Below are 17,741 nucleotides of genomic sequence, written 5' to 3' on the forward strand. Positions count from 1 at the left end.
GTTACAGTATCCATAAATATGGATATAAATATAAATAGAGACAAAGATCAAAGATTTAAAGATTGCAAAAGGCATCCACAAATAAGTGGACAGCAAAGTGAATAACATCAAGATAAGAATAGCTTTCCCTTTCAACTTGTCCCTTCAGGGGTCTCCACAGCGACTCCACCTTCTCCATCTGACCCTGTTCTCTGGATCCTCCTCTCTCACACCAACTACCTTCATATCTTCTCTCACGACATCCATAAATCTTCTCTTTGGTCTTTCCCAAAACCGCCTTCCCAGCAGCTCCAATTCCAGCATCCGTCTACCGAAATATTCTCTTTTGTACATGAGGCGCCAACCATCTCAGTCTGGCTTCTCTGACCGTCTCTCCAAAACATCTAACATGGTCCCAGCCTCTGATAGACTCATTCCTGATGGATAGGAATAGACGACCGAATCAAAATAAAAGAAAGGCAGCAAGGGTGAGAATAGACAACCAAAACGACAACAAGAAGGATAAGAACATAAAGTGACAATAACAATGACAAAAATAAACAGGATGCAAATGATCTGAGACCGACAAGGATAAAAATAGAGGACGGAGTTAGGAAAAGACACTTATTGCTGGTGCCTACTGCACTTCCACATAATATCACTGCACATTTGTGTGTATGAGGACCCCAAAAATGGCACTTGTTAAGAGACAAGCTTAAGAAGCGGAATTCAAACTCACGGCTAACGGTCCCGGAGTAGATGATGGCCAAACAGTTTCCGAGGGAACAAAGCGAGATGATAAAGTTCGACTGAACTGACTGTTTTGTTTTGCTTTACATACCGTATGTTTTATAGCACGGTGCGCCTCATGCATGAAAATAGACCCATTCATTGACATTGTGCCTTCTAACGCAGTACGTCTTATGGTCCGCAAAATACGGTATGTATGAAGATAAGAATCTGCATCATGCAAGATGCAAAAACAAAATCTACCAATATTCTCCTGATTCTCAGAAGGAAAGACATGGCAAGTTGCCCAACATCTGCGTCGGGACAATGCATTAATACTATTTCATTTTCCCGCGCACGTGGCTGTGGTTTGGCATCCCGGGACACCCGTCGACATTTTTGCGCGATGTCAGTCGGCCAATCGGATCTGCGTGGGAGTGTCGGCGATGAGCGAGGCGGGGGAAAGTACGATCTTTGAGAAAAGATTATTGACAGATTATTGACAGAGCAGTTTGCAGAAGACATGACGGGGTAAAGTGCACGGCGGCTCTTTGGCGAGCGAGCGAGGACGGCTTGGGAGGGCCGGAGAAGGTCGGCGAAAGGTTAAGAAAGCAAGAAAAGAGCGCATTTGCAGAGTTTCCTGCAAGCAAGCCTTTTCCAGAGAGTGGATTGTATTTACTTTAGATTCCAAATCTCCCCTTTTGATGTTGGTTTTCAGTGCGCTGATCACAAAAGCGTGTTGTTAACAATCTGCCGGCCTTTTTCACAGCGCGGCACACCAAAATCTGATTTTAAGAAATGTCCACTCACCCCTGCTGAGCTTGAAGTTCCCAGAATGAGCTCGCCTGGGTCATTTGTGAGAAAGAACTGCGGTTATAATTTAATACAGCACAACTTCCTGTCTGATCAAGGCGTGTACGTGGCAACCAGATATACGACACACTGATTCAACAGGTTGCAGGATCTACATTCTGACAGTTACGTTATACGAGCCCAGAAGATTTCAGATCTGAGGATGTGATTGTGCGGCAACTTTATCTCAAAGCTTAGACGGTCCTCGGTGGAAACCCGCCATCGCACCAGTAGAAACACTGAAGGAGTCCAGATACCTGGGGACTGTCCTTCACAACCTCCTGGGATCCTCAGGAATGAGCCTGGAGCACCGCCTTGATCTGCTCCAAAATAACTGTCCAACCCCTCAGACCTCTGCCGCGCTTCCATGACAGGCGAATTCAAAAAACAGCCAAAAAGATCTTGGTTCAACATCTTAAACCCGAGATTCAGCAGGTCCTTCCTGCCAGCTGCTGTTCCACTATTTAACACCCGGCTCCGCTCGCAATACACTTCTCATTCATTCATTCATTCATTCATTCATTCATTCATTCATTCATTCATTCATTCATCTACTAAAGTGTCCACTCTTTCTCACATCCACTCACTGGGACACCACTGGTGTTTCTTTTGCACTGCTACCACTGCAAGTATTGCTGTTATTCACTGCTAGTCACATGTTTACACTGTTTATACTATTTATATACTGTCACATTATCGACCTACTTATTTATAAACACTGTTAACACTGTTTATTGCTTATGCCTAGTTTTTCCCTTTTTTGATTATTTTTGAACTTGCACGGTCCACTTTCTGTTGTGATTGGTTGAAATTTCCCATCTGTGGGACAATTAAAGGCATATTATATTATATTATATTATATTATATTATATTATATTATATTATATTATATTATATTATATTATATTATATTATATTATATTATATTATATTAATGCAGAGCGCAGCTTACTTTACTGTCTCTTACCGGTGGTACAATTGCACAATTTTGTACAGTTATTTATTACCGATATCACATATACCTATATTATATATATATATTTACTCATATATTTATCGATGTTTGCAATTTGATGCCGTTACACCATGTGCCACCCAATTCCTCACAGGGATAAATGCATTTTTTTCCGATTCTTATTGTGTGATTGTGCATCATCTTCCAAATCTCGAACCTGGTGCAGGAGGGCTTCTTAAAGAACAACAAATAGGTGTGTGAGAGACGCAATTCTTATAGGTTGGTAGGTGGTCAAATACTCATGTCATGCAATAAAATACAGATTGATGACTTGAAAATCATACTATGTGTTTTTCTGGATTTTTGTTTTGGATTCCATCACTCAGAGTTGAAGAATACCTATAATAAAAATGACAGACCTCTACATGCTTTGCAAGTGGGAAAAGCTGAAAAATCATCAGTGCATCAAATAACTCAGTACTTTCCTGGAAGTCTTGCGAGGGAGTTGATCCACGGCCCGCCTCCTCCCTGCAGCGAGCCTTGGGGGGGGGGAGGTCGCTCTCTCGGTCCAAACACTTCAGAATGGGAACGGCCGCTCCGATTCTTGGGTGTCAGATTTGAAGGCTTGGCGGCGGATGTGTTTTGTTCTCCCCGGTTTCTCCGGTTTCCTCCAGAATTGTCCGCAGCTTTTTCACAAAGAGGCTGCTGGCCGGCTGTCTCCGTTTGTGGTCGAACAGGAAACTGAATCCAGGTTGAACCCAAACTCCCGCCACGTAAATAAGCAAAGCCAAAAAAAAAAAAAAAAGAGGGTCATTAAAACCTAAGAAGCCTCTCGGATGAAGCGAAGTGAAGAAATCCAAGTCCAGTTGCCAAGATGAGATGATTTTGCCAAGAATTCACCACGACCAGGAGATAAAAAGAACGGGTCACTCATTGATAGGCAGGGAATCTGATTATAACTGCAAAACAATCAATAATATACATATTTCTTTGATGACATCAGTTTATTTTTGATTTTGATGCAAATACATTTGATTGTTTCCACTAAAAATGTTCAAGTTTGGAGAAGTCTAGTCTTCATGATATGGAGCTCATCGGCTTAAATCACGTCGTTCAGATTTCGGTGCGGAACTGAAGGCTGGGGTCCGTCATCTTCGTCTCGTAGTCTCGGTCGAACTGTTCGCTCTGAGCCACGGTGAAGTGATTCTTCCAGTCGCCGACTTTACCTGCAGAACCGCAAAGGACGGGTCAGGTCTTCGGGTCATCGATTCTTTGCGTGAATTGCCGGTACCTTTTCTCATGAAGGGGGACACGTTGGCGTCCATGAACGGGACTTTGGTGTAGTTCACCATCTCGTTCTTTTTCATGTCGTCGAATCGAACTTTCTCCATGATGTTCTTCTTCTCCTCGGCCGAAGGTGACAAACCAAGGAAGCGGCAGAGCTTGTCGATTTCCCGTCCGATATCCTAAGAATAAAAAGAAAAAAAAACAACCGCGTAAAGACCGTAATGACGAACAACGCACCCGATCGACCCATTTACCTCGGCTAGATCTTCGTAGAACATGTAATGGAGTTTCTGATGGCTCTGCTTCTTCTTCCACCAGCCGCTCACGTGATCGTACCAGGATCCGAACACCACTGAGGATATGAAATAATCAGGCGTCAAAAAGCGACGTGCAGCCGCGCGGGCCTCCTCTGCCGTCACGACCCATCTTGGCGTACTTTTCCCTTGCATGAATCTCTGGATGTAGCCGCTCCAGTCTCCGGGCAGCGGCTCCACGCTGTTCATTTGATCGAAATGGAAAAAAGACACCATGTTGTCTTTGGCGTTACGGGCGACGTAGACCATCTAAAAACCGGAGAAACGACCGCGTGAGATGCCGCCGTTGCGATCGCTGTCGTCGTCCGGCAGATGATGCCTCGGACGGCGGAGGCCAATAATACAAACGTTACTATACCCTGCAGTTTTGCTCCCAGAAGGACTTTGGCACAAACTGGACCGGGAAGTGAGTTTTGATGATCCGAGGCGAGGTGGGGAGGTTGTCCGCTTGATCTTTGCCTACACGAGGACGAGACGGGGGTGAATCGCGGTGACGGAAATGACAAAGCGACACCGGAGACACCCGGGGTTATTTCTTCCGACCTGAAAAATGATCCGGGATGAAGATCTCCAAGAAAGGGACTCTTTCATAGATGGCCAGGGAGGTTTGGCGATCTGAGGACGTTTGACCGAAATGAAGCAGATCCAGGATGAGGGAGACCCACGTGGTTCCTGCGGTAGACGACGGACACTTCGGTTCTTCGTGAAACGCATCGAAGACGTTCCAAAAGACACGCCTGAAGTTTTACAGAGACGTACCTGCTTTGGGGTAGGTTGCAATGAGTATATCGTCCGGCCTGGCCTGGAAGTTTTGGATGTTCTCCCAGTTGTCTGTGAAATAGTGTGTCATCGACACTCCATGGAAGTCAAACAGTTCCGGTCGAAGTGACTCCGACGCCATCCTAAACAACAAGTGAAAATTTACATTCATCCCTTTGTAACAACAGCTGAAATAAATCACACATTTGAACATGCGTAACTCAGACGCACCTTTGGTTGTGCAGGGTATCTTCCTCCTCTTGGTCTCCTTCAGAATTTCTTCTGTGACAAGCAAACTTCTTTCCTCCGCCTTCCTCCCTCGAGGTTGCATAACTCTCTCTGTAATTGTATCCCAAAGTCTCAGAGGTGATCCTGAGGTCCAGCCTCTTCTCTGAATACCAGAATCCCGATCTCTGTATTCCACACTTCTGGCCGAGCCCGCATCTATTCGTGACGTCTTGTTCGTGAAGATGAAATATGAAGGTTCTTTATTGTTGTTCAAGTGCATTGGAGACGGAACGAGTCCGCAAAGCTTATTTCTCATTATTCCTTCCGTCGCTTTTGACGAATGTGTCCCGCGTGCATGGCTTTCCCTGCAGGCGTTCATGGTACCTGTTTGAAAATGATAATGATCTTTACATTCAGGAGAAAAAAAAAAGGTAAAGAATGCTTTGTTATTTATCTCATCGAATGCAACAGAGACTTTTTGCAGCTCACTGAGATTTAGTTCTGACATCTGGTGAATATGATTACAAGATGTCAGTGAACTCCACCATTTCTCTCGTGTCCATAAGTTTTGTAAACACTTCTCAGTGATTTCCGGGTGGGTGTTGAAAAAAAAAAGAAGGGGGGGGGCTGTACTTATTCTAAAAAGCAATAAACCAGATAACACAAGCATTGTGCTGGCAATGGTTTACATATTTGCAGAGTATTCTGGGTAACAAGCTCATGTCGGAAAACAGGAAATGTTTTAATGGAGTGGTAATCATCTCAGTGTCTCATGGAGAATGGAGACAAAATGACTGTGGGAAAAAAAAATGAGGTGTTCTTTTGCACAGTCACACAAAATATAGCTATTTTTCTATTCTATTTCTTTCTCCCCAAAGAATAACACAAACGCAGAAATCCTATCCAGTTTCTTTACCGTGTACATCCATTTTTATGAATATCAATTTCCACATAGGGCAGCTCGACTCACAGCAAGAAGGTCCCTGGTTGGACTCCAAAAAGGGTCCTTCCTTACTGGAGACTCCATTTTCCCCTTGTTTGCATGGGTTTCCGCCGTGTTCTCCAGTTTTATCCAAAAACACGCAGGAGGTTCATTGAAGCCTCAATTGCCTCGACGTGCAAATGAGTGAGTGAATTGTTGTGCGGATGGTTGTTATCTTTATATCTGTATATAGGCTCCAGCCCCGATCCCCAAACAATAAGTGAAGGATAAGCAGTATAATATTGAAAAAAATGAATGAATTTCAAAATAGATTAAGACATTTTATTTTTTCTCGACAAATATAACCAGTTCATGTGAGTTATTTTACATTTAATGAAAACACAGAAATTCGGGAAAATATTGACAGCTGTGGTTTTACCCCAAAACAACCTTCCTCCATGTTGGCACTCAAAAGTGTTCAGAAACGGTAAAATAAAAAAATATAAGATTATAAATTACAGTATAAAAGGAGGGTTGCGGAAGTGACGTCACCGGAACATAGAAACGTACACAACAAAGATGGCGGCGGAGACGGAAACCACGGCGAGCGATTCACACGTGGAGAAGAAGAAAAAGGTGAGCGCTATATTCGTTGAAAATCTTTATAATTTTTCCAAATCGATCGGAAGATTTTCCCCTCCATGTTGAAAGTAGAAAAGGTGGGCATTTAAAACATCTCGGAGTGGTTTAGCCCCGCTAGCATCCCCGGCGAGGAGCAGCCGGGGGCCATTTCTACCCGCAGAAAGAGTTCAAACTCCTGATTTTCGTCTCTCAAAGCCTCTGACTAGGTACTGGTTGAAGCCTGAGGATGAAGGGCAAGGTGAAAAGAAGACGACAGAAGCCTCCCAGCAAAAGCAGAAAAGGGAAACGTCAAGAGGGAAGAAGAGGAAGCATGAAGATATTCCAGGACCGGGGAAAACGAGCATATCTGGGGTAAGCTATGCTTTGAAAAACAGGACGTCTAAATAAGCTATTATTCCTCACTTTGAATAGCTTGTCGATGGATTCATCCAACTGCACCTAATACAGTTCACCTTGAAAGCTCTTTGGTTCAAAAATGTAGCCTTTCTCTAGCTGCTCTTGGACATCATGATGTTTTTGATCAGGTTACGAGGTTGTTTTCTGTCTGCAAAAGGTTCTGTGTGGTCCCAGCAAACAGAGTAGCCAAAAACATAAGCATCTCATTCCCTAAACTGCTATTCTTTCACCCAACTTCTGAATTTTTTGCACCATTCATTCATTCATTGGCTGTACTGCTTATCCTGCCATCTGGTTCACATTAGGGCTGGAGTTCAGCTGAGGGGTTCACCCAGGGCCACATGTAGAGACGCACAACCATCCACATTATGTCATTGTCACATTGGTCTGCAATTTACCTGCTGCATGGTTTCGGACTGTGGGTCTCACTTCAACTGAGCGACCGATTGTGGAAACGACAGAACACAGAGCAATGAACATCTCTGATATAAATCCCCGGCTCCAGTATTGATATTCTGTCAGTGCATGAAACACACTAGCGTTTCTTCTTGCTTTTAGAAAGAGGACCCCTTCCCTGGACCTGCTCCCATTCCACAGGACAGGTTGGAGAAGTTCAAGAGGAAAGGAAAAATGGAAAGCGTAAGCGCACTTATTTTACCGTTGCTGTGGAGTATCTGTCACCGGTTGTCTCACACCTTTGCTCTTATATCAGGATCGCCACTCGCACAAGAAGCTAAGCGAAGTGATACGACGTACTGAAGAAGCGTCACAAATGGCTGTAAAGCAAGCTGCCCGATTTGACCTCCTGCTCCCGGAGGACGCCGGGTAATTCATTATTGCGCCACAATGTCTGCTGTGACTGAGATTTTCCATTGAAAACGTAAGTTTTCAGCTTCCGAATGTGATACATTTCTCCCAAATGTCAGCTTTTTAGAGGGAGATGAAGGCGAGGACACCTGCAACATCACACAGGAGGATATTTCAGAGGCTGTGGATATCACTTCAGGGGCAAAGGTGAGAAGAGCGTCGGCAGAACCTTAGAATTCTCTGCCATCTTTGTGCTGAGGGTCCCGAAAACAAGACTGACATGATATTGTGACGTTTGCATGTTTTAATTCTTCTCTGGTGTTTCATCCAACATTATATTGAAAGTGTCTCTCTAAGCAAGGCAGATAGTTTATATTGTCATTAAATAATTATGTCATTTATTTGTTCATATTCAGTTTATTCATTTAGGATACTGTACAAAAACATTATGCTCAAATAAAGCAAAGATACTTGAAGGGCTTTGGACGATCAAAGAAGACGCAAAACTGGAATCCCCCAAAACACACACAACGCATGCATACACACCAGAAAGATGGCAACTGATTTGCTGTCTTTTTGGCATCAATTTATGAGGAAACATCAGAGACTGGATACAATAAGAATAAGAACAACTTTATTTATCCCGGAGGAAATTGTTGTGCCAGAGTTTCAAGTAAAACATAACAATAATAAATAATAGTAGGAAATTGATTAAACAGTAAAAAAAAAAAGGGAGGGAGAATAAGAGATACAATTAAAACTATAAAGTCTCAAAGTCAAGTCTATAAAGTGTTTTAAGGTCTTAAAAAGTATAAAGATTTGAATATTCCCTGCAGCTGAAGGTACAAATAAGTAATTAGATGAACCAAATACATATAGCCATATACACACACACGCACACATATCTATATATCTATATATATAGATATATATAAAATGATACTTGAATTAATGAAAAGAGGAACAACCAAATCTTAAAAGAAGTCATATGCCAGCATTCTTAGCTGTGAAATAATTAGTTTTGAAAGATATAGTATGGCAAATGTTAGCTTTATATTCACATGAGCAAATGGCTAAAATGGTCAGTCACATGATTTTCTTCTCTCTCTCTCTCTCCCCCCTCAGTATTTTAATCTGAAGCTGTCTCAGTTCGGACCATATCGTGTGGATTACGACAAGACAGGGCGGTCAGTGTCACCCCTCTCCGTCCGTGTGCTCGTCATACGTCACAATCCCCGGGCACCGAGTGTGTCCAGCAGATGGCACACTGAGGCCGGACACACTCAGGTGTTTCTACAAATGCTTCTCTTTCATCCAGACATCTGCTGCTCGGCGGGAGAAGAGGTCACCTGGCCTGCATGGACTGGCACACCAAACAGCTGATGTGCGAGATAAACGTGATGGAGACCATTAATGATGTAAAGTAAGACATTAGCGAAATGCGGCGCAAAAAAACACACCTATTCTCTAATTGTAAGTTCTGTAACCAAACATACTGTGTGTGTGTGTGTGTGTGTGTGTGTCAGGTGGCTGCACACTGAGACCATGTATGCAGTAGCTCAGAAGAAATGGCTGTACATTTATGACTCCAATGGAATCGAGCTTCACTGCATCCGCACGTTCAACGACGTCCTCCGCATGCAGTTCCTCCCCTACCACTTTTTACTCGCCACCGCGGTAGGTTAAAAGATATTATCCTCTTCTTCTTCTTCTTCTCCAGGTCTTCTCCCGATCACCTGCTTCCATCAAAATCCTCTCCTCAGCGTCTCCAAACCAGACATGGCTGGTCTTTCACACCTCTGCTTTCCTTCTGGCTGACAATCCTTTTATTTTTTTTTCGGCCGTCCCCGTTTTCAGAGCGCCACAAGTTTTTTGCAGTACCTCGACGTGTCCGTCGGGAAAGAGGTGGCGGCCATCTGCACAAAGACCGGCCGTCTGGACGTGATGTGCCAGAACCCCCACAACGCCATCATCCATCTCGGCCACCCCAATGGCACGGTCACCCTGTGGTCGCCCAACCAGAAGGAAGCCCTGGTCAGGATGCTCTGCCACCAAGGCGGCGTGCGCTCTGTGGCCGTGGACAAGACGGGCCTGTGAGTCGCCGCAACGCCCAAAACGTGACGTCGTAGTTCTTCTCGCTTCATCTTTCTCTCAATCTCTTCGTCATCACGTCATCCGTTAGATTTAAGTCATCTTAGTATGCAGAAGAACCTTGACGTCCGGTGTTTTCCGAGATCCAAGCCGTCGCTCGATTGATTTTGTTTTTTTGGGGGGGATTAGAGCTTAGAGTTAGGAGCGAGCAGGGTGAGCGTTTGGCACCCACGTGGACGCCGCTGTCCGTGAAGCAGCGTTTTAAAGACAGCGGGAGGCATTCAGGGGGTTTTTGTGCAGCCGACCGCGGGAACGTGGACGGGCGAGGCGTCGAAACAGCTGTCAAAGCAGGTCGCGGGCGGATTGGTGGTTTTAAAAAGAGAAGTGAAATCACTCCGTCGCTAAATTAAATTTAGCCATGATGCGGAGCAAAGCGTGCACGTTACATTTAACAGCACATTGTGGCGTTCTGTGTGGAACCACTAAGTTAAGGAGTGACAAATGAAAAACTCCCCCATCTCCTCCAACCATCTTCATCTGTTCTTCAAGATAAGTACACACATAAAAACAGTTTAATTTAATTTTAATTATTTGTTATTTATAAAATACATTTTTCATGTTTAAAAACACTTAACAAAGCCAGTGGTCTGGCATGAATTAGTTATTTTATTGATCCACAAATTCTTTTGTCACAGCAGCGCGACAGTGATAATATCAATAAATATGACTAGAAATATGAATAAAAGCAAAAGACACCCACAAAAAATAGATAGAAAAATTAACAAGAAGGGTAAAAATAGACAACAGAATGGAAAAAAAATAGAAAGGTGAGAATTGACAACAAGGCTAAGAACAGAAACAGTGACAATAACAATGATGAAAATAATCAGGATGCTAATTAAGTGGCACCAGCAAAACCGTAAGGTTTACTTTTACGTTATTCTGTGTGCGAACACGGAGCTCGGAGGCTCCAGACAAAACACCAGGCGGAGTAAAAGCACATACTAGTTTGGTCAGTGTGCGCCAGAGGGCACGCCGGTCACCGCGCACTGTCTCGGCAGGTACATGGTGACATCAGGCATGGATAAAAAGCTGAAGGTGTACGACATTCGGGCCTTCAAACCCCTGCAGTCCTATTTCATCCCTGCGGGTGCGTCGTGTTTGTCCCTGAGCCAGAGGGGGCTGCTGTCTGCAGCCACGGGAGACGTCGTCCAGGTCCGTATCATCGCATCTTTTTCCTTTTTAGAAAAACAAAATGCATTTTTCTTTTATGTCAGTAGTTTTTTTTTAATTAGATATGCATTCCTTCCACCTTTATGAGGGTGTGTTATTCACCGAGACCTTCGCTAACTCTTCTCCTCAGGGTTAAATTCTCATTTCAAGGCTTGTGGTTGTCTGGTGGAAAGTGTATTAATCATTGTAAGACCTGTCGTGTGGAGAACCTTTGTTTCCGAAGGCATTGAATTGATTTTCCCTCGTATAAATCCGTAGATTTCCGTCTCTTATCGTGTTTCCTGTCATCGTTCTCTTCATTTCTGAAGTCTTTGGGCATTGACAGCAGTACGCTAAACGCCAAAATCAAATCCTATTTTTGTTTGTGGTATCGCCTGTCAGCAAATTTTAGATTTTTTTTTTTGTCCCCTCCCATCTTTTTTTTCAAGTGACACAAATATATCGCATAACTCTAAGTGTTATTAATTCAGACAAAAATTGACCTTCAACAGATGTAAGGCTTCTTACTCATTTTGTATGATAGTGCACCAGAAGATATCCCAAGATATTTTTGCGTGAATAATCCCTCCTTTCTCACTCCTGCAGATCTACAGGGACGTCTGGACGTCCCCCGTGACCAAACCTTACATGGCCCACCGAGTCCGAGGGTCCGTGTGGGGGCTGCAGTTCTGCCCCTTCGAGGACGTGGTTGGGATCGGCCACGGAGACGGATTCACCAGCATGCTCGTACCAGGTCTGACACACACACACATACCGCCGTATGCTACAGAACACGATTGCAGACTGTGTATCTAGCAGTACGACGACGGTACTTATAATTTCCAGATTATTAGACGCTACTTTTCCACACGCTTTCAACACTGCGGCATATTTTTTTCATATCAGCCGTGTTACAGACACTGTTTTGGGGGGAAAAAAAGCATTTCCAGTGGATGTATCTGCTATGTATTTAATTAAAAATTAAAAAAGTTAAATAGACATAGACACCTGCGGCTTATAGTCAGATGTGACCTATATATCCACACATATATATTTGTTTATTTTTAGCCGGTGCAGCTTATATTCAGGTGCACTCAGTCGTCCGGAAATGACGGTACTTGGAATTTTCCCCCTCCATTTGGGATAAGACGACTGAGCTGCATTTTATTAACCTTTTTATTCTTTTTCAAAGACAACATCAGTGTGGACAGACCCCTGACCCGCCTTTTTTTAAAATGATATTTTATAATCCGTCCTCCGGTTTTAGAACGATGTTCCTCTTAAAATCCAGACTAGCCCTTTGGGTTTTGAATGTTGCAAAAAAGTCGACATGTCTTAAGCCATAATATTTTGAATGTTTCCGCTGGGATCAAACGTATCATCAGACTATAAGTTTTAACTAAAAATCAAATCACAAGACCCAACATTTAATTGTTTGATGTGGAGGACGTCCTGCCACTGTGACAGGGAGAAGTATTGATCAGATCCAGTTAGGAGTGACGGAAAAGCAGCAACACATATTTTCTGAGCAGACAGAAATAACATGTAGGACAGAAGGCTGGAAGTCATAGCAGGAGCAAATAGAGAAGTAAATAAGGGATAATGGTCGGAAGACAAAAGTGGGATTTTTACCTATTTGTATTTTTATATACAGGACTGTCTCAGAAAATTAGAATATTGTGATAAAGTTCTTTATCTTCTGTAATGCAATTGAAAAACAAAAAAATTTTTTTTCGCGCTATTCTAATATTTTGAGACAGAAGTTTTGAGTTTCCTAAGATATAAGCCATAATCAGCAATATTGAAATAATAAAAGGCTTGCAATATTTCAGTTGATTTGTAATGAATCCAGAATGTATGACAGTTTTGTTTTTATAATTGCATTACAGAAGATAAAGAACTTTATCACACTATTCTAATTTTCTGAGACAGTCCTATGTGTGTGTGTGTGTGTGTGTGTGTGTGTATATATATATATATTGTATGTGTATATATATATATAGATATACACACAGTGCACTGCTTAAAACAATAAAAAGAACACTAAAATGACACATCCTAGATGTGAATGAATGAAATATTCTTATGAAATACTTTGTTCTTCACATCGTTGACTGTGCCGACAACAAAATCACACCAAAATAATCAATGGAAATCCAATGTTTGAACCCATGGAGGTCTGGATTTGGAGTCAAGCGCCAAATTAAAGAGGAAAAACACACGACAGGCTGGTCCAATGTTGATGTAATGTCATTAAAACAAGTCCAAATGAGTGAAATGGACGGTTTGATTTCACACCAGCGTCACTGACTTGGAGTTACATTATGTTGTTTAAGTGTTCCCTTTATTTTTTTGAGCAGTATATATATATTTTATTGTGTTTTGTGTCGTCGTCGTTCGTTCCTGGTAAAGGAACGCGCAGGAGGACTGGGTGAAGGATCCCAGCCTTCGCCGGCGATCAAGATGTTTAATTTCACCTTGAACATCCCTTCTCTCTTCCTTCCCCTCCCGTCGTTCGTATCTCCAGGCGCCGGCGAGCCCAACTTCGACGGCCTGGACGCGAATCCGTACCGCAGCGCCAAGCAGAGGCAGGAGTGGGAGGTCAAAGCCTTGCTGGACAAGATCCAGCCGGATCTCATCAGCCTGGATCCTGCAGAATTGGGGGCGGTGGACCAGGCCACGCTCCAGCAGAGGCACCGAGACCGGGTCCAAGCTCTGGTCAGTTGGCGGAAGCGTCTGTTTTATTCCGATGCCGGTCAGCTCTCTCACCGTAATCTCGTCTTCTCAGGGCTACGACCCGTCGGCCAAGGAAAAATTCGTCCCCAAATTCAAGAAAAAGGGTCGCAGTTCAGCCGGCAACATCGAGAAGAGGAAGAAGCAAGTGGCCCAGGAGGAGAAGCGGGTGAGCCGGACGGAATATTCTAACCAATCCAGGTTTGTTTACGCGGGAAATTAATATTAAACCGCTCTTCTTGTTCCCCCCCCCCCTCAGGCCGTCATCGCTGAAAATGTGGAGGAAAAACTGAAACTGCAAAAGCAAAAAGCGGAGGAGGGGAAGAAGAAGGCCGCGTCACACCAGCGGAAATCAGCTCTGGACAGATTTGTGAAATAGAGGAGCGGTTGTGCCGCGGCCCCCCGGAGACATCCTGCAGGGGAGGAAGGTCAGCGGGACTTTAAATAATGGATGCATTGATTCTCTGCCGGGAGCCGACGGAGGAAAGTCTGCGCCCAGTCAGTCGGGACTTGTGATGTCGCTCGTTCCCGTGAAGCCGCCTGGAATCTGTCAGGACAATAATATTGAACGCCTGCAGGCTGAAGCGCTTCCCGTCTAATGTGAGGTGACACGGGATGCGCCCACAATCGTTTTCTCTATTTAGAGATGCCCTGAATTAGAAAAAAAAGTGGAATATACGGATTGATTTGGATTTTAACGAGAATTAACACGCCGTCTCGAGGTGCAAGTAAGGGTGTAACATTATTAAAGGTAATTAGAGCGAGTCTAAATACCAGGTTACTGACAGGAGTTGGTGATCTTTATTTTTGCATCAAAATAATAGTCGCACCGCGATGAAATCCCAGGATTCAGGACACCTGGAGGGACAGCAGTTGTATTTTTCCGCAGCAGGTCCAGAGGCGTCCGCTGACACGCCGTCTTTTGATAGCGTGCCGTTTGAAAAGGCTCGGTTTGCACGCCATTAAAGTGCAGATCTTTTTATTCGACACGTCATTTCCATCGTTACCGTTTGGGTCTGAATTGTCATCCACGCAATGCGCTATTCAGAAGGTGTTTGTCACTCTTAAGAGTAATTGTAATTTTGTTATTTTGCGAGTGCCCGCGCAGAATTATTGAAACGGGAATCGAATATCATTTTTAACCAGCGGTGCTTTACAAAAAGACGCCAGGAAAATATCCAGTCTGTTACTGACAGGTTTATTAATGACAGTATTCGAATCTCAACATGTTTCCTGAGTGTTAATCACATCTCTCTCTGTTATGGCTGGAATAAAAACCACCTGAGGCCAAACTGCTTTCAAATGTTCCCACTTTGGATTTGCGTAAGACAAATTCTGACTCACAGGTTAGACACGATACCACTCAGTGGGATCAACGCCGTGCATCAGGTTATATATATATATATATATTCATGTATAAATATGAAACGGTGGAACAACGGCGTACAGCGCCTCACCTCTATCGCATCCCATCGTCCTGCCTCCATCCCATCATGCACCGGAGCTCTCCTGTCCCCGGGTGACTTGTCGTCTCCTTTTAAATCTGGTGACCGAGTGTATGAGTGTGCGGCGCGTGAAGGAAGCAGCCTGCAGGGATCATACTAGCCATGTAAATAGGTATTCCGGTGAGCGCGGGCTGCTTGTCAAGCTCTATTTGTTGGGTATATGCTGATTTCTACTGGTGCCGGATGCAGAACAGTCTAAGGGTTAGATACAGCTACAGCTCTAGTTGCTTTCTGTGTCCCTTCTGCAAAAAAACAAAAGAAAAAAAAAACCCTCGAACACGCAGAAGAAGTCTTATAAAAATAAAGTGACATTTTGTTCACTGCCTGAAGAGCACTTGTGCCGTTCACGGTGCTAAACCGCGGCTCCGTCGGGCGCTCAGAGCCCCTGCTCGAGCCCCAGGGCCGACCCCAGCATCGCCCTGATCTTGCAAACCCCCAGAGACGCTCGCAGGCTGACCCAGGAGCAGGGCGCCGACGCGTGGAGGTCGGCCCAGAAGTGCAGCATCTCCCTGGGCGCGACGCGGTGGACGGACACCATGGCCTGGTAGCAGCAGCGGCCGTACGGCACGCCGGGGCCGCCGGAGAAGAGAGGGCAGTGCGAGGGGAGGACGCCGGCCGCCCGAGCGCACAGGCCCACGAAGACGTCCTCCGGCGGCAGCGGCGTGGAGAGAGGCGACGCCGTGGCCGCCAGGGAGATTTTGAGCAGCGCGGAGCGGGATAGAACGTAAGCCGTCCCGCTGCAGTAGTCCGGGAAGACGGACGGCGGGTAGGCTCCCGCCGGCAGGTAGTGCTTGCTGTCGGGGTCGCGGTCCGGAGCGACCTTGAGATGAACCCTGCCCAGGTACAGGTCTCCCCGCTCGTACGGGTTGCGGCTGCCGTTCAGGTAACTCAGGAGGTTGCCGGGGTTGAAGAGGACGTCGTCGTCCACCTTGGCCAGGAAGTGGGCCTGCGGGCAGAAGCGGCGAGCCCAGCCCAGCACGGACAAGGTCTTCAGGGTCAGGTTGTAGTAGGTGTCCAGGAAGCGTCCCTGCACCAGGTCCCCTCGCTCCCGGGCTTCTTCTATCAGCAGCTTGGCCAGCCCCGGGTCCGAGGCCACGCCGACCACGAACAGGGTCATGACCCTCAGCCCCCTCACCTCCACCTCCCCGCCCCAGGTGTCCCTGATGGCCTGGCGAGCCCTCTGGTTGGCCGGAGCCGAGGTTACCATGGTGATGAGGTGAGGCTTGGCTCTCTGGCATACGAGGGGGCTGGGCATCAGCAGGAACTCCTCGGGCCTCGTCGGGGGGACGCTCTGCGGAGGGGGGACGCCGGCGTGGGGCTCCGCCACCCCGTCCATGCCCATGGAGGTCACCCACGCCTCGATGGAGTCCACGAAGAGCAGAGCCAGCAGCGCCGCGCCGGCCGCGGCCGCGCACAGCACCGACAGCACCCCGGATCTGTTCCCCCGCTTCCCCACCCGGGGCTTGCACAGCCACAGCCCCCGCAGCAACATGGCCAACCTCGAAGCTGCAGGGCCTCGCCTGGATTTCCCCGCTTTCCCTAAAGCCTCCACCCCTGCAGATGCATCTCGCTTCTGTCTCTCCTCGGCGATCGGATCCGACGACGCTGCGGGTCCTGGAGCTGATGCTGCAGCCCGGTCCTGTCCTGCAGGACGTGTGAGTGTGTGTGTGTGTGTGTGTGTGTGTGGGTTGTGCAGCTGCGCAGATGGTGAGGTCGATTCCCCGCCGGCGGCCAGGCTCCGGCCCCCCGCCTGTGCAGGAGCTGCTCTGTCGCACCGAATTATTATGGTAAGGTCGGTTCCGGCTGGGGACTCTCAAAGATAAAAAAAACAACCACACCCAGGAGTGCCTCTTTTCTCTCTTCACCGTCTGAAAAAAAAACACAACCTTACTGCTTTCTCCTAAGAATAAAATTCTGTTTGTTAGTCTTTTTTATAAAATAAAAAAAAAAAAAAGATTCCGACTGTGGACGTCTGAATATCCGCATTAGATGCGACGGTCAGGGAATAAGAAAACGTTGCGGAAGCATCACGTTCTATGAGCACCGAATGCAAATGACGCCGAGCTCCTGCGTGGAGCCGTGATATAGCGCCATCTGGTGGACACTCGGTGGTACTGCACCACAGGGTGCCCTATATTCTCCACAAAACATGTGTGATATAGCGACATCTAGTGGGCATTTAGCGGTACTACATCACAGGGTGGCCTATATACTCCATTGATGTCCCAGTGCGACCTCCTGGTTCCCTTGAAAATACAATTCCTAAAGGCATGCAGACTTGCAAAAGACATATTTTATTGCCTGTTTATATATTGTATAGTTATTTTATT

At 45.7% G+C, this 17,741-nt stretch overlaps 3 protein-coding genes across 3 annotated transcripts; 1 reads left to right on the forward strand and 2 right to left on the reverse strand.

Annotated features, from left to right (window-relative positions):
* Positions 1–3,500: 3,500 nt before the first annotated feature.
* LOC147214528 (cytosolic sulfotransferase 3-like) lies at positions 3,501–5,186 on the reverse strand. Its single transcript, XM_086141411.1, has 8 exons — positions 5,107–5,186; positions 4,876–5,018; positions 4,660–4,788; positions 4,475–4,575; positions 4,239–4,365; positions 4,057–4,154; positions 3,807–3,981; positions 3,501–3,741 (listed from the first exon to the last, which is right to left on the reverse strand). Exons 2-8 carry the CDS (start codon positions 5,015–5,017, stop codon positions 3,629–3,631), a joined length of 885 nt encoding a protein of 294 aa, XP_085997537.1. The 5' UTR covers position 5,018; positions 5,107–5,186; the 3' UTR covers positions 3,501–3,628.
* A 1,404-nt stretch (positions 5,187–6,590) lies between these two features.
* wdr46 (WD repeat domain 46) lies at positions 6,591–17,456 on the forward strand. Its single transcript, XM_086141314.1, has 14 exons — positions 6,591–6,661; positions 6,863–7,018; positions 7,622–7,702; positions 7,776–7,888; positions 7,990–8,077; positions 8,996–9,057; positions 9,189–9,293; positions 9,397–9,547; positions 9,728–9,963; positions 11,023–11,176; positions 11,780–11,927; positions 13,701–13,891; positions 13,962–14,075; positions 14,166–17,456. Exons 1-14 carry the CDS (start codon positions 6,605–6,607, stop codon positions 14,283–14,285), a joined length of 1,776 nt encoding a protein of 591 aa, XP_085997440.1. The 5' UTR covers positions 6,591–6,604; the 3' UTR covers positions 14,286–17,456.
* Positions 15,086–16,903, reverse strand: b3galt4 (UDP-Gal:betaGlcNAc beta 1,3-galactosyltransferase, polypeptide 4). Its single transcript, XM_086141315.1, has one exon. The coding sequence runs from the start codon at positions 16,901–16,903 to the stop codon at positions 15,788–15,790; it is 1,116 nt and encodes a 371-aa protein (XP_085997441.1). The 3' UTR covers positions 15,086–15,787.
* Positions 17,457–17,741: the final 285 nt, after the last annotated feature.

This window comes from Fistularia commersonii, chromosome 34 (genome assembly GCF_037954325.1).
Source record: "Fistularia commersonii isolate RoL2024-O1a breed Wild chromosome 34, RoL_Fcom_v1.0, whole genome shotgun sequence".
Lineage (NCBI taxonomy): Eukaryota > Metazoa > Chordata > Actinopteri > Syngnathiformes > Fistulariidae > Fistularia > Fistularia commersonii.

Coding starts and splice junctions, on each gene's coding strand:
- LOC147214528 (XM_086141411.1), bottom strand. CDS start 5,017: ATGGCGTCGGAGTCACTTCGACCGGAACTGTTTGACTTCCATGGAGTG. Junction 4,576..4,659: donor CATCCCGGATCATTTTTCAG/GTCGGAAGAAAT, acceptor GTCCTCGTGTAG/GCAAAGATCAAGCGGACAAC. Junction 4,366..4,474: donor TCTGGGAGCAAAACTGCAGG/GTATAGTAACGT, acceptor TCCGGTTTTTAG/ATGGTCTACGTCGCCCGTAA.
- wdr46 (XM_086141314.1), top strand. CDS start 6,605: ATGGCGGCGGAGACGGAAACCACGGCGAGCGATTCACACGTGGAGAAG. Junction 9,294..9,396: donor GAGACCATTAATGATGTAAA/GTAAGACATTAG, acceptor TGTGTGTGTCAG/GTGGCTGCACACTGAGACCA. Junction 13,892..13,961: donor GAGACCGGGTCCAAGCTCTG/GTCAGTTGGCGG, acceptor TCGTCTTCTCAG/GGCTACGACCCGTCGGCCAA.
- b3galt4 (XM_086141315.1), bottom strand. CDS start 16,903: ATGTTGCTGCGGGGGCTGTGGCTGTGCAAGCCCCGGGTGGGGAAGCGG.